Source organism: Rutidosis leptorrhynchoides, chromosome 1 (assembly GCF_046630445.1).
Source record: "Rutidosis leptorrhynchoides isolate AG116_Rl617_1_P2 chromosome 1, CSIRO_AGI_Rlap_v1, whole genome shotgun sequence".
NCBI lineage: Eukaryota > Viridiplantae > Streptophyta > Magnoliopsida > Asterales > Asteraceae > Rutidosis > Rutidosis leptorrhynchoides.
The window spans coordinates 257,221,326-257,238,515 of NC_092333.1; the positions used below are offsets into that span (position 1 = coordinate 257,221,326).

General features: G+C 31.6%; 1 protein-coding gene across 1 annotated transcript; it reads right to left on the minus strand.

Annotated features, from left to right (window-relative positions):
• Nucleotides 1-10,315: 10,315 nt before the first annotated feature.
• LOC139869108 (beta-glucuronosyltransferase GlcAT14A-like) lies at nt 10,316-13,795 on the minus strand. Its single transcript, XM_071857436.1, has 4 exons — nt 12,968-13,795; nt 12,356-12,431; nt 12,144-12,260; nt 10,316-11,098 (listed from the first exon to the last, which is right to left on the minus strand). Exons 1-4 carry the CDS (start codon nt 13,545-13,547, stop codon nt 10,591-10,593), a joined length of 1,281 nt encoding a protein of 426 aa, XP_071713537.1. The 5' UTR covers nt 13,548-13,795; the 3' UTR covers nt 10,316-10,590.
• Between the last annotated feature and the right edge of the window lie 3,395 nt (nt 13,796-17,190).

Genomic DNA, 17,190 nt, shown 5'->3' on the forward strand with positions numbered 1-17,190 from the left:
ATATAGACAATCACCGAAAAATAATAGTTTACAATGATACTTCCATTGACAATGCAGTCAAAATAAGATACATGGTGATGATTTGGTGAATGCGACGTTTCCTTGAAAAATATGCCATGTATGACTCCATGCACATAGCTTGTCTAACATATAAGTAAACAGCGGAAGACTTCTAGTAACCTGAGAATAAACATGCTAACAAGTGTCAACACAAAGGTTGGTGAGTTCATAGTTTTAATGTTGCGCATAATCTGTATATAAAGGTGGATCACAAGATTTCAGTTGTTTCATCCAGAAACGTTTATCAAAATATTCTATGAAATTGAGCACCCTGGTAACTAAACTTAACGTATATATAATTTATACCCTTTGTATAATCATCTTAATAATACACGCAAACCAACGTGTACGCTTCTCAAATAGCATACGTCCGTTAAAAGGCTAGTGCTCTAGCTCGGACGGGGATATCAAGCCCTATGAATCCATATACAACTACTCGCGCCCACCAGTTCTTATAACTGGCAGTAACTAGTTACCAAATCTAAGGGATTTTCGGTTCAAACTCAGTGTAGAATTTACTATGTACTTGTATCCATTGTGTTTAAAATAAAGTGAATGTATTCTCAGCCCAAAAATATATAATGCAAAAAGCATTTAAAAAGGGAGCAAATCAAACTCACCTTAGCAGCATATAAAGTCGTTCACCAAAATGTGACCGAAACTCGGATTACCAAATAACCGTAAATCTCAACCTAGAGAACATATGTTGGTCAATAAATGTCTATCAAGCTAGGTTAGGTCATAGTGTATCACAATCCTAATGCTCGAGATCGACATACGAAAGTTATCCAAAGTCATTTTAAAAAGTCAATCTGATTCAATACTATAGTTTTTATAAGGCTTTAAAATTTGATAAAATAATCAATTTTGACAATTGTTCAACAAAACAAGACGTGCCTTATATAAGGATTCATTTACTCGGCTAATAATATTCAAAAATCCAATTTATCAATCTTATAAATAAGTTGTTTAAGTATCAATTGCGGATTCAAAAGCAATTCCAATTAACGTCAATCATAATTCAGTTGACCATATCTTTTAATTCGTTCATCGAAATTACGCGATTTCTAAATGAAAAGTTATTGATTTTTCGCCAGCTTTCCAAAAACATGCATATCATATACCTTTTATCAGTAATATATGTATTTAATTCGTGATTCATCATAAACTGTTTAACGAGGAAATTTAGCATACAAGCATGCATAAATATATATACTCGAGCACTAGACATGGATACACAATTAATATATAAAAGATAAGATATGAATGCTCACATATCAATATTGTGATTCAATATTGTAGGAAATTACGTAGACGCAACAGAGATGATAAACACTAGGTTTGACTCACAAGCAATACTCCCGAACAATACCCATAACCTCCATAGCTATAAATCATAGTTTCCTTAGCTCTATCTCGCTCGAAAACCCATTTTTGAAAGTGACACGCTCATAACTTCGTCGTAGTATTTTATGTATAATACTAATTAATAATACTAATAATAATAAGATTAATAATAATAATAATAATAATAATAATAATAATAATAATAATAATAATAATAATAATAATAATAATAATTAATAATAATAATAATAATAATATAAATAAGTAAATAATTACGGAGTATATGAAATGAATGAGACCAGAGCCAATTCGATCAATTTATAGGACTTGGCCTGAAATGCGATCGCATGGCTGTAAAATCCAGCTCACAATGTTTTGTTTGCTAGTTCGTCGACATCAAATAGTGTTTACTGCAGCAATAGTGTTTACTGTAGCAAATAGTATTTACTGTAGTACTGTAGCAAATAGTGTTTTACTGTAGCAAAGTCGTTTTTACTGTAGCAAATAGTGTTTTACTGTAGCAAGTCATTTTTACTGTAGCAAATAGTGTTTTACTGTAGGAAAGTCGTTTTTACTATAGCAAATAGTGATTTTCGAAAACATTGTAGCTTTTCGGGTACTGTAGCAATTCGAAAATACTGTAGTAAATTAGTGTTTTATTTGTTCATCTTAAACGTTTAACTTATCTAAATATCAATCGAATCAATAATCAAATGTTACTATCGTTTACTAAATAACTTGAAATTATATATATATATATATATATATATATATATATATATATATATATATATATATATATATATATATATATATATATATTGTTCGTGAATCTTCGAAAACAGTCAAAGAATAATTGATTACATGAATATAGTTCCAAAACTTTCGTGACTCAACATTACAGACTTTGTTTATCGTGTCGGAAACATTATAGATTAAGTTTAAATTTGGTCAGAAATTTCTGGGTCATCACAGTATCTACCCGTTAAAGAAATTTCGTCCCGAAATTTGAGTGAGGTCGTCATGGCTAACAATAAAAATATTTTCATGATGAATATGAGTTGATAAATAGAATTTTATCACCGTTGAATAATATGGACAAAACAATCCGATTACTCGAAGCGTATGAGGGAAGTTATCGTAATAGAGTGAAATGGAGAATAGAGATTCGTTTTAACTCTTGACGTAGTAACGATTGATTTTTGGAATTTAAGAAATAGAAAATCTTCATAATCTAAATAAGATTTGATTCTTCGGTAATTGCGGAAATTAGGATTTCCTTTGATTAAATGCGTAATCTGCCTCGATTTCTATGTCTGATATTTCGCTATAAATTAACCACTTCCGTTTTATTATTTTCACCATTCCTACATCTTCTTCCTTATTTCATACTTCCAAAAGATTGTGAAATGCTTCATCCAGTTCTGATTCTTGATATACTCCTAACTTTTATATCTGTCATTCTTCTTTTTCATCTACCACCAGAGGAAGTTATTTTCTTCTACCATTACCTTGGGGTTATAGTATTTTTCATTCTCCCGTGTCTTTATATTGCTATACGCATTGATATACACGGTTTGTAATTTCGGGGTTGTTATCGGGCTTTATATTCTCCATTATATTTCGGAGCTTCATGCTTTCATTTTCTCTTCCCGACCTTAAGTCAAGCGAATAATGGTCCAGAATTCGTAGGTATGGAGTTTTGGATGAACATAGTTAATGTTCTGAGAAGGTAATCGTAATGGCACGATCTTGATTTGTCAAATAAACCAGAATATCCGGAAAAGACCGAATCATCAAGAAAAATATTTTCTTGATATGTTTAGAGGTTAAATAGAATAAAAGAGTTATGTAACATGGTTCATGATGAGGGTGTGATATGTGAACCTTTATCACGTTCCATTAGAAACTCAGCATGACTTATTGTAATATAATCACGTTGATCAAGTATCATTATATTATACTAACTCATGCTTCAATTCCCAACATTACTTCAAACATCCATTTTTCTAATTTTTTAGATTTTTGAAACTAAAATAGTTTCTTTTATGATGTAACACAGATAGTGCGAAGAGATGAATGATTTCAGATAAGAATAGTCATGAAGATATCTCCAGAAGTATCGAGGATATTTATAATGAAAGATACGAGGATATCTTAGAATTTCTAATATCGAAGGATGATGAAGAAGATTTGTTCGTAACGGATTTTGAGTCAGGAGCAAGGTATTCGTTAATGACTTCAGCAGATACTGAATCATTTGGATTCTTTGAAGGCAGATTTGGTCTTTGTGATTTGTCCACAGCTTCCTTCATGATTTGCTCAATCCGTTTTCCAACACCAAACTTTCTTTTTTTCGTGCTTTTCCAACACACTACTCTTTATCATTAAACTTTCGACTACTAAAGTCGTTCACAGTTTTTGCTGCTTCATCAGCATTTTTCCAAAGTTCGGAGAACTAATTTCGCAGTTTGGGGTGTTTTTCAGAAACTTCACATTCGAAGTAAGTAAGTCTAGGAGATAGACATTATATGTATATATATAACTGTTGGCGTAGAATTGCTGCAAAATTCGAAATACTGATTGCTAATTCCTGGTAGTTGGAACGGCAACTATTGTTACAAGATGTGGATGAGTACATGATAGGGTTTCAATGAATAATTATAGTGACTTTTCGAAGAAACTTAAGTCACAGATTAATGAAGTTGCTGGTAAATTTACTGCTAATGTGGTGGGACATGAAAGGTTCCCCTATAACAAGAACGTATATGTCCAGATTACAATAAGGCTAATCTGAAAAGTCGAAGTTGACTAGTTGGAAGTGTGGTAAAACTGGATACTTTGAAAAGGGATTGCAAGATTATTTTAGGTAATAACAATGCTAAAGAATCTTGCACAGTTTTGAAGTCAAAGTAAAGCTTTGAAAGATGTAGAGATCTAAGAATGATTTCACTGGTTCAGAGTTATGACTTGGATTCTGATCCGTCAATATCAGAATATGTAATTGAATTTGTATGAAATGATTGTGTATTACTGTGAAGATAGTGAGTATAGTTAATGATTTTTGAATCAAAGTTGAAGAATGTACAGTGTAACATATTAATTGTGAACTTATATATTTCCCGAGTATTACCTACCCGTTAAAGATTTCATAATTAATACTTTGTACAAAAGAATTTTTATTACCGTCTTCATGAAAATATATGTATGTGTATTTTCTTCAGATGTAATACAGATTTAATGAGTTAATATCATAGTAAGCTCATTTAATTTTTGGCTTGAATTAGAAATGAATAATCTCTAAAACATTAGAGATTACATAATCTTCGCGGAGTATTTCACTAATGAAATCAATACTTCATTATTTATTCTTATTGATATTTCTCGGTGAAGGATGTTGATGCTCGTGGAATTCTTGTGAACCTTACAAGGTACAGATGATGTTTTCTGAAAAGTTTCGAGTACATCGAAAATGAAAATATAAAATCAATTATGTAATTGAATAATACACTTTGTTTATTATGAAATGGCATTCATTGAGTTGAAATAGAGATTGTAGTTAACTATGGTTAAGTTGTTAATGAAGGATGTACATCATAGCATATTAGTAATATGAATTTAACCGAGTAATATTTACCCTTTTTTTTAATTCATACATAATAGCTTAGTACGAAAAGATTTATGATGGTTTTAAAATTTATACATATAAGATATACATGTAAATTCTTTAGAGGAATTGAGTTATTACTTCATAACTCATTGATACAATATACTCGTTGTTGACTCGTAATGATGTCCACGGTGCTTTCTTGAACTGGCGGAGCTTGTGATGTTAGAGGCGATGTTGACAGCACTGACTGTGCTGGTGAGGCTAAGGGTACTGTTGATGTTGTTGGTAAAACAAGTCTAGCTTGTAAATCGTGCACCATTCCGGTCAGGGTTTCTACTCTTCCTTCTATCATTTCGGTCCACTTATATGATTTACAGTTACGGCTGGAATAGATTATCTCTAAGACTTTAGAGATTACATATTCGCCGCAGAATATTTCTCCAATGAAGTTATGAATCAATACTTCATCGGTTATTTTTGTTGGTACTCCTTGGTATCTATGGTGCGTATGACGTTGATGTTCAAGGTACATATTGTGATGTTGAGGCTTGCGGTGCGGATGTTGTTGGTGGTGGTAATAGTACTGTTGGTGTTGTTGTCGGTGGTACTGTTGATGCCAGTGATTCTACTGGTGCTTGTAACCTTTGCACCATATTCTCCAAAGCCACTACCCGAGCGCGAAGCTCGTTGACTTCTTCTACTACACTGGGATGATTGGCGGTTCGGACGAGCGGATGAATAAGATCCAGAATTTGAGAGAGTATATGATCATGACGAGATATTCTGGAGATGAGAGAGAAAATGGTATTACTAACAGGTTCGCCGGTAAGTGCTTCAGGTTCTTCGCCAAGAGGGCAGTGTAGTGGATGGAAGGGATCGCCTTCTTCTTGTCTCCAATGATTAAGTAAGCTACGAACCCATCCCCAATTCATCCAGAATAGGTGATGGCTGATTGGTTGATCCATTCCAGTTACACTGTCTTCAGAATTCAGGTGAATATCCATATCGGAATAGCTGTCAGAGTTTAAGGAATTTGAACTAGATGCGGGATCCATCTTGTATAATTAGGGAATTGATTTTTGATATGAATTAGATTATAGAACTTAGATTGATATTCTTCAATACATAATTTACATATGTATATATAATACCAAAATCCCATAAATTATTGAGAAATTTTCGGAAGATGTCAGGAAAAGTTTACAGTAACAGATACGCTAAGATATGAATTTTTGTCTTTACACTATTTATGCAATAAATGCAGGAAAACGTGTCTAGACTTAAGAATGATAAGCATGTAATTTTTGACAAGAAATGATAAGCAAAACTTTTGACATGCAGACACAGTCGAAGTCCAGACTTACTAATGCATCCTAACAACTATCAGTTAGACACACTTATGCAAGACCTGGTTCGCTAGGACCAACTCTCTGATACCAACTGTGACGATCGCTCCAAATCCATATGGACGAACACGTCATTCATCGATTTCATTGCGAGGTATTTGACCTCTATATGATACGTTTTGTAAACATTACATTCTTTTGAAAAGGCACACCATAAATGAATATTTAAATCAAAGGTTTTCGACATCTGATGATTTCTACATATAGACAATCACCGTGATATAATAGTTTACAATGATACTTCCATTGACAATGCATTCAAAATAAGATACATGGTGATGATTTGGTGAATGCGACGTTTCCTTGAAAAATATGCCATGTATGACTCCATGCACATAGCTTGTCTAACATATAAGCAAACATCGGAAGACTTCTAGTAACCTGAGAATAAACATACTAACAAGTGTCAACACAAAGGTTGGTGAGTTCATAGTTTTAATGTTGCGCATAATCTGTATATAAAGGTGGATCACAAGATTTCAGTTGTTTCATCCAGAAACGTTTATCAAAATATTCTACGAAATTGAGCACCCTGGTAACTAAACTTAACGTATATATAATTTATACCCTTTGTATAATCATCTTAATAATACACACAAACCAACGTGTACGCTTCTCAAATAGCATACGTCCGTTAAAAGGCTAGTGCTCTAGCTCGGACGAGGATATCAAGCCCTATGGATCCATATACAACTACTCGCGCCCACCAGTTCTTATAACTGGCAGTTACTAGTTACCAAAGCTAAGGGATTTTCGGTTCAAACTCAGTGTAGAATTTAGTATGTACTTGTATCCATTGTGTTTAAAATAAAATGCATGTATTCTCAGCCCAAAAATATATAATGCAAAAGCATTTAAAAAGGGAGCAAATCAAACTCACCTTAGCAGCATATAAAGTCGTTCACCAAAATGTGACCGAAACTCGGATTACCAAATAACCGTAAATCTCAACCTAGAGAACATATGTTGGTCAATAAATGTCTATCAAGCTAGGTCAGGTCATAGTGTATCACAATCCTAATGCTCGAGATCGACATACGAAAGTTATCCAAAGTCATTTCAAAAAGTCAATCTGATTCAATACTATAGTTTTTATAAGGCTTTAAAATATGATAAAATAATCAATTTTGACAATTGTTCAACAAAACAAGACGTGCCTTATATAAGGATTCATTTACTCGGCTAATAATATTCAAAAATCCAATTTATCAATCTTATAAATAAGTTGTTTAAGTATCAATTGCGGATTCAAAAGCAATTCCAATTAACGTCAATCATAATTCAGTTGACCATATCTTTTAATTCGTTTATCGAAATTACGCGATTTCTAAATGAAAAGTTATTGATTTTTCGCCAGCTTTCCAAAAACATGCATATCATATACCTTTTATCAGTAATATATGTATTTAATTCGTGATTCATCATAAACTGTTTAATGAGAAAATTTAGCATACAAGCATGCATAAATATATATACTCGAGCTCTAGACATGGATACACAATTAATATATAAAAGATAAGATATGAATGCTCACGTATCAATATTGTGATTCAATATTGTAGGAAAGTACGTAGACTCAACAGAGATGATAAACACTAGGTTTGACTCACAAGCAATACTCCCGAACAATACCTATAACCTTCATAGCTATAACCCATAGTTTCCTTAGCTCTATCTCGCTCGAAAACCCATTTTTGAAAGTGACGCGCTCATAACTTCGTCGTAGTATTTTATGTATAATACTAATTAATAATACTAATAATAATAAGATTAATAATAATATTAATCTTAATAATAATAATAATAATAATAATAAGTAAATAATTACGGAGTATATGAAATGAATGAGACCAGAGCCAATTCGATCAATTTATAGGACTTGGCGTGAAAAAGTACCCCATGCGATCGCATGGGGTTTGTACTGGTTTGCCATGCGATCGCATGGCTGTAAAATCCAGCTCACAATGTTTTGTTTGCTAGTTCGTCGACATCAAATAGTGTTTACTGTAGCAAAAAGTGTTTAATGTAGCTACTGTAGCAAATAGTGTTTTACTGTAGCAAAGTCGTTTTACTGTAGCAAAGTCGTTTTTACTGTAGCAAGTAGTGTTTTACTGTAGCAAGTCGTTTTTACTGTAGCAATAGTGTTTTACTGTAGCAAAGGAGTTTTTACTGTAGCAAATAGTGATTTTCGAAAACACTGTAGCTTTTTGGGTACTGTAGCAATTCGAAAATACTGTAGTAAATTAGTGTTTTATTTGTTCATCTTAAACGTTTAACTTATCTAAATATCAATCGAATCAATAATCGAATGTTACTATCGTTTACTAAATAACTTGAAATTATATATATATATATATATATATATATATATATATATATTGTTCGTGAATCTTCGAAAACAGTCAAAGAATAATTGATTACATGAATATAGTTCCAAAACTTTCGTGACTCAACATTACAGACTTTGCTTATCGTGTCGGAAACATTATAGATTAAGTTTAAATTTGGTTAGAAATTTCCGGGTCATCACACTTGACAACACACAACATAGACATGCCGCCCAACCTATGAACTTCTATTACCATAAAAGTTAGATGGCCCCCACCCACATATACGAACACAGTATCACTTTGGGTAACTTTTAAAAAAAAGTCAATTTTAAATTTAGACTTAATAAGAATAACATTTGTAACACTTATAAATAATAAAAATAATATAATAATATATATAATATAATAATATATATATATATATATATATATATATATATATATATATATATATATATATATATATATATATATATATATATATATATATATATATATATATATAAAGACTATGCATGTATATGATAAAAGTTAATACATACAAAGTCTAGGGGACTTAATAGAGTTAGTATAATTAATAGTAATAAAATACATTAATGATACAACTTTGGGTTAGTATAATTGGTGTTAATAAAATATATTAATGATACAAAAACATCTTTTTTTATTTAAGCCACTAGATGATAAGAGACTAAGGAATCTAGTGGAAAGATATGGAAAGATATGTGAGAAAAGCCTATTGACGATTAGTATGTTTTCACTCTTTCCATTTTGCCTGTTCACATGCCTATATAAAAAAGACAATAAATAAACAAGGCATATCACTTTCTCTATCCAACAATACATCTATACACATATGTAATAAACTCAAGCTACTGAATAACCAATTTCATATATAATCTCAAAAGGCCAATAAATCCAAGCCCTCTCAGTCACTTTCATTCGGTTCTTTATTAGAATAAGTGACGTAAAATCGATTGCTCTTCAAATGCAATGTGAGTTATCAAATAGGGAACCGTCACCCGATGTGATAAATCCTTAATAAACCTCTATAATAAACCAAAAAACATAACCCTCTTCCATAAATGATACCAATAAATAAGTCAACTAATATGGTCATCACAGATTATATTAGCATCTTATAATTTGACGTATCATCAACTTCTACATAGTTATGTGACTTATTGTGATGGTGATCGATCACAACAATGATATTAGAGCATGGTCTTTCCAAGTATAACATATATAACTGAAGAACGTTCACTAAATGGGAAACTAAAAAACATAGTTCATATTATTGTTTAATGAAAATACTACTTAATGTTAGGTAGATTGACTACCTTTAAAGACATAAAGTTATAAACCAACAGATGATAAGATAAGAAATGATAATTTTTGGTTCAACACATCATATTCACAATTAGAATTAATATAATAGAAAGTTGAAACAAAATATTAACGCTTATGTCACAAGAGAAAACTAATCACAAACTTACAATTGAAAAACGCAGATAATCATGAAAAAAGACCCTTACAATCTTAATGTATTGGAAGTTTGGAACAGCACATGTATTGCCTATTAGGGTATTAAAAAAGGAAGAAAAAAAAATAAAAATAGAATACTCTGATACAAAAGACAAGGAATTGAAGCAGCTATGTTATGTACTTGATGAATTTGCTAACAAGAGTGTGAAAGAGCAAAAGTCGAGAACTTATCATCTCCCAATCTCCCATAATGCAAATAACAAACATACAACAAATTCCAAGTGTAAATAAATCTATAAAACATAAACCCCGACTTAAATATGCTAAATACTACCAATAGTATCAGTCCACATCATTCGAAAATGCATTGATGTGCGTTAAATGTCTCGTTTGAGAGTAACTCAACCATGCGTTGCTCCAGCCTTTTAGCACCTGAACCAGGTTTCAAAACATCAGCATCACCCCAAAGGGAGCAAGCGTCTTCATTAGAGTCACCTAAACACCAGCCACCTGGAACCGGTTTACCCTGACCACGGTTCAGTAGTTCTTGGTCAATGAGGTCAAGAACTGGATCATCAACAAGAAACGGAGAGGCAAAAGCTGCACCACTGTTGATTAGATCACTAAAGTCGTCTGAGTTGAGTGTCCGTGGTTCGTGTTTGGTCACGTATGCAGAATATTGCAAATTGTGGTTTACAACCGTTCGGTTTAATCGAGGTGAATTGCATAGAACGGTTGGGAAATAAACAGATTGCGAAGATAGACTGTTAGATAAGTACATAAGAAGGGTCCTGGGTAAGTTTTCTGTTCCTAGGATGCAAAACTCCACAAACTTTCGGCTCAATATAGACGTTGGTGAACCTGCAGGAACATATAACAAACATTTTACATTCATATATTTAGTTTACTGACGTTGACTTTTAGTAATATATATTTAACATATATATTAGACATAAATATATGTCAAACATATGTATATAGGGCATAAAATCTGACCATAAGAACAATTAAAATTTTGACCTAACTTTGACCAACCTTAATTTTCACATCTCAGACTGACTTTGACCTGACTTTTTAGAGTTGACCGACTAATTAGATGTTTTTTTAGCGAAACAGGACGGGCCAGTCACCAAACCGACTAGTCGGCTGAGACGACCACTGTTTACAACACTGCTATTTATAGTAATGGTCATTTTTATTTCACACATCTTGGAAAATTGTTTAGCAGCAAGGTTTTTAAGCGACAATTGAAATACAAGGATCATGACAAAATAAATAGTCAGAAGCTTTAAAGGAACATTTTACTCAATCATCAACTTCAAACCTGCTTTTACAAATCTACTTACTTTTACAGTATATAATTGATTAGACAAACAAAACGATAAGCAGTTCTGCCAGACACTCTTAAACTGACAGTTACAAGTGATTAGAACTATATAAGACATACATATCACTTAAGATCTTATAATGAATATACGGAGTAGCAAGTCATTCAGGATGCAGAACTGTGTTCTCACAAGTCACAAGGATTATGGAGCTCACATCAAGATTAATTCTATCACATAGTAAGTTTTTCGGTTTTTACTATATCAAGATGTCAAAACAAGTTTTAACTTTCAGATTATACACGAGTTCACACCAATATTTGTAAGTTATCATGCTCACAAGAAGATGCATAGTATGCCCCGCATGATATTCATAGCTAAATCTGATTTTGACCTACCGATATTGAAAAATTAATTACTCAGATTTTGGAAAATCGGCTCCGCCGATTCCTAAAGAGGAGTACTCGGCATTAATCAGGGAGTTTTACAACACGAATGACATCTCAATAAATTCAGATAACTAAATTCAATATTAAAAGCATATAGATTAGAATAGTAAATTGGTAAAACTGAATACTTTCCTGTGAACAACCGATAAGCATCTGGCAAAGGCCGTTTTTGAGTTCCATAAAAGATCTCACTTGGCTCATTAAGAAAAAGCCCCGGGTCAACCACCACAGGTTTCAACATCCGTGACCTGTAAACCAAGAAATATACATATAATAAACCTCCCTAATAATACCTACTTAATAAATAACCCATATAAATTATGTAAAAGTGACTTTGCCATACTCTTTCCAGCCAATGTAGCTTGTGTGATTCACAAAGTTGAGATCTTTAGGTACGTATGATAGAATGTGCAGAAGATCTACAATAATAAACAAAACACGAAAACATATGCAACATTGGTAAAGTTTATGAAGCAAATGCACAAAACATCAATGTGTAATGACATATCAAACATTGTGACTATAATAACAAAACATACATTACATAGATATAAACCAACAAAACAACCAAATTAACAAAGGTGGTGATCCGTACACCATACACCACTCAACATGCTTTATAATGTTGTACCATACAACAAGCATATTTAGTGGTGTACAGATAAATTCCGGTATTCCTCATCAATAAACACCAAATTAGTGGCTCAACTCAATTCAAACTCATTAAGAACTCCAAAAACAGACAAAAATAAATAAATTTCAAGTCAGAATTAGCAATGTAACTTAGTAAACCAGTAGAATACCCACAAACATAAATCAGTATAAGATTGATAGTTTGTAAAAATACTTATAACAACCCAAAACTTAAGTACTTTGCATTTTTAATTAACACTGATAAACCCTAGAACAATAATTATGAAAAAAAATATACAGAATTGCAAGTAACAAAACATACCATCTTGAGTAACAAGTGGGTAATCAGCAGCAGAGAGATTAATAAACCAATCCCAGTCAGCTGAAAGCTTTAATAAAATAGCAGCACCATGTAAAGTAGATGAAATAGTTGAAGATCCTTTATGTGAAACTAGATCAGATTTGCCAATAACATTCACATTTTGTGCTGCCCAAATTACCCCAATTGATTGAATACTTAGTGCTAATAAATCACGTTCCTTTTGAGGGGCAGAACGGTCAAGATGTAACAAATACTGGTTTCTTGGATGGTAGATGGATAAAAGCAACCGGATGATCCGACCCGAATGGTTACAGGATCCGGATATGAAATATGCGATGGTGGGTGATGCAGGTGGTGACTGGCCGGTTGTTTTGTTGTTTGTATTGACAAAAAGGAGTTGGTGGTTGTGGTATTGTGCGGTGGAGATACGGTGGGGAAAAAGGTAGGGGTCGGAGAACGACGGCGGTGGCGGCGGCGATGGGAATGGGGAAAAAAAGAAAAGGAGAAAAAGGATGGTGGTTATGGTGATGATGGTGTAAAGAGTGGTGGTTGATGATGGTGATTGTATTGGGTTTTGCATTTCTTGATGATAAAGATTCGAGCTTTATGTGTTTTGTTTAAAGATAAAGATTGGTTACGGTGGTTGTGATGGTGGTTGGTGCCGGCCGTTGTGACGAGAGATAGTGACAGAGTTGTTGATGCTTTGAATTGCCCGTCCACATCCTCAGTTACAAGTTTTGATTCAATTAATCAATCAATCAATCAATTCATTTATGATAATTTAAGTTATATTAGTGCGTGGATCATTGGTGTATGTGTTCGTGTGTGTAGATTATTAGAATAGAATAATGAGGTAACCTAATCAAAATCAAAAGGGAGATGATTCTCACACACACTTTTTTGATCCTCACACACCAATTGAGTATTATTAGAAGAGTAAAAGGTTAAAATAGGTGTGTGAGGATCAAAAAAGTGTGTGTGAGAATCATCCCCAAATCAAAACGTTACCTTATTCCCATGTTCTTTATCATAGTCTTAGTCATAGTTAAAATCAAAAGTTAACTTTTTTTTTAATGAGAAATGATTCGTACACCATATGTTTTTAGCTGTAAACTATCAAACATGCATTATGATGTTATACTGTACAATACTGTAAAGCATAATTGGTAGTGTATGGTTAAAAATTAGTGGTGTACGAATCATCATCCGTTTTTAATAGCTATACTTACAATTTCAAGATTGACGAGAGTGTAACTTTTTTGAAATGCAAGACTTGAACTCAAATTATAGTGTACAAACCAGAGACAAAGCATAACATTGGAATGCAATACCCCAAAACACAACGTCTAATATTTACCAGGGCCGTCTCAACAATTTAAAGGCGGCGAAAATAAAAATGGGCACACATATACATTAAAATATTTTGCTACGCATAAAAAATAATACTTCAATTTTATCTATTTATTTACTTACATTGTATTTAACTATTAAAAACAAGGTATTTTACCTTTAGTTGACACTTTTTTATTTGATTTAATTAAATATATTGAGAAAAATATTTAAATATTCAAATTTTTGGGCCCTTCTAAATTTTTGAGCCCTAGGCAGTTTGCCTAACTTGCCTATGCTCGAAGACATCTATGATATTTACATAGTGAGACGACCCGTCCAAATCCATAAGGACGAATACCATAACATATGATTACATTGCGAAGTATTTGACCTCTATATGATACATTTTTCAAACATTGCATTCGTTTTTAAAAGACAAACTTTCATTTCAACGAAAGTTGACAGGCATGCATACCATTTCATAATATATCAAACTATCAATGACTTAATAATAATCTTGTTGAACTCAATGACTCGAATGCAACGTCTTTTGAAATATGTCATGAATGACTCCAAGTAATATCTCTAAAATGAGCAATTGCACAGCGGAAGACTTCTTTCATACCTGAGAATAAACATGCTTTAAAGTGTCAACCAAAAGGTTGGTGAGTTCATTAGTTTATCGTAAACATTCATTTCCATCATTTTAATAGACCACAAGATTTTCATTTCATTTCTCATAAACATCATGCATCTGCATAAAAAATCATTCATATGGATTGAACACCTGGTAACCGACATTAACAAGATGCATATAAGAATATCCCCTATCATTCCGGGACATCCATCAGACATGATAAAACAACATCGAAGTACTAAAGCATCCGATATAACGGATGGGGTTTGTTAGGCCCAATAGATCTATCTTTAGGATTCGCGTCAATTAGTAGACTGGTTTACTAATTCTTATGCTACCAAGCAAAAGGGGCATATTCGGCTTCGATCATTCAACCATATAATGTAGTTTCCATTACTTGTGTCTATTTCGTTAAACATTTATAAAAACATCGCATGTATTCTCAGTCCCAAAATATATATTGCAAAAGCATTTAAAAGAGAGCAAATGAAACTCACAATACTGTATTTTGTAGTAAAAATACATATGACAAAACTGAACAATGCAGGGTTGGCCTCGAATTCACGAACCTATATCATGTATATATATTAACACATATATTCATAAATCGAGCAAGTTATATATATATATATATATATATATATATATATATATATATATATATATATATATATATATATATATATATATATATATATATATATATATATATATATATATATATTATTTCAATTGTCTATATTTTTATATGTATATACTTTTACATATGTGTCATATTTTAATAACTAACTTTATTGATATAATAATAATGTTACAAATAATAATATTAATGTTAAAAATAATAATAATAATGATTAATAATAATTATAACTTTTATAATAATAATAATAATAATAATAATAATAATAATAATAATAATAATAATAATAATAATAATAATGATGATGATAATTTTATTAAAAAAAATAAAGAGTTACATATATTTTTACTTAAGATTTCAATTATCGTGACCATAACTATAATCGTTCTAATATCTTAATAACATTATTATATCATTTTTTTTTATCATAATAGCCATATTATTTCTTTCTAAAATCATACCATTAATCCATTTATATCATAACTTAACTTTAATCGCGCTTATAATATTATTTGTATCTATAATTTATGCTAATAACCATAACTTAATCTTCATACTTTTAATTATCTTAGTTTGTAATGTTAATAACTAAAATGATCATATTACTATTAATAATAATAATAATAATAAGGATGATAATATAAATAATATGACTACCTTAAAAGGATTAATAGGCTTCCAAAAAGACTAAACTGTCTCAACCCGGGCTTGAACTTGAGACCTCCCGTTTAACCCACAACACCCCAGACCACTTCTCCACTTCTATTTTTCTGATCTGTAGTACACCTTAATTTGTTTAACCCCACAACAGCTTATTATCCCATTTGCCTTTGACTTAGCCCAACTAACTAACCCAATAACATTTGCCTTTGTCTTAGCTCAACTAACTAACCCAATAAAATGATCAAATTTGTCTGATGGTTTTGTGTGTGTATGGTTCATCTGATAACACAAACGCATTCACAACTCAATCATGTAAATCATCATTTACATAATCATATGATCATTGATGTGCGTGATCGTGTCCTTTTATTTTGAACGGATTTAGATTTAATTTATTACACGAATTGGTTGTGATTAAATGGTTTTTTTATGATTTCGGATTGATTTCACACATATAGGCAACTTTGTCCTATCCGTATAGTAATATTTTATTTGGTAAATCCGGTTCGTTCCACAGGGAAATGGAGTTTTCAGGTGTTTTAATTGTTAAAAGTTAAACTATTAAAATGGGGGGGGGGGGGTTTGGATTAGGCTTTAATTATAACTAAACGCAATTTAAATTTAACTAAAATAAAATAACTAAATTAACGAAACTAAATAAAACTACAATTTATACTAATTTGTAAAAAGTAGAGAAATAAGATTTTTCATGGCAATATAATAAAATAGTAAAAAGTAATTAAGGTTTACAATATGGTAAAAAGTAATACGGTAAAAGTAAATAAAATTTATCTGCGTAGTAAAAAGTGAAATTGATGAGATTTAAAATAAAGTAAAGTAGTGGCTACTAAAATATGTCCCCTCTGGATTATGGATTGTTTTTAAGTCCGATTACGATGTTTTAATATATATCCTTATATTTTATCTTTCGATTTATAAAGATTTAACTAA

Excerpts from the sequence above, each read along its gene's own strand:
- LOC139869108 (XM_071857436.1), bottom strand. The coding sequence starts at position 13,547 with ATGCAAAACCCAATACAATCACCATCATCAACCACCACTCTTTACACC. Across the intron at positions 12,432-12,967 it reads CCCACTTGTTACTCAAGATG|ATCTTCTGCACATTCTATCA; the intron begins GTATGTTTTGTT and ends TTATTATTGTAG. Across the intron at positions 12,261-12,355 it reads AGCTACATTGGCTGGAAAGA|GTCACGGATGTTGAAACCTG; the intron begins GTATGGCAAAGT and ends CTTGGTTTACAG.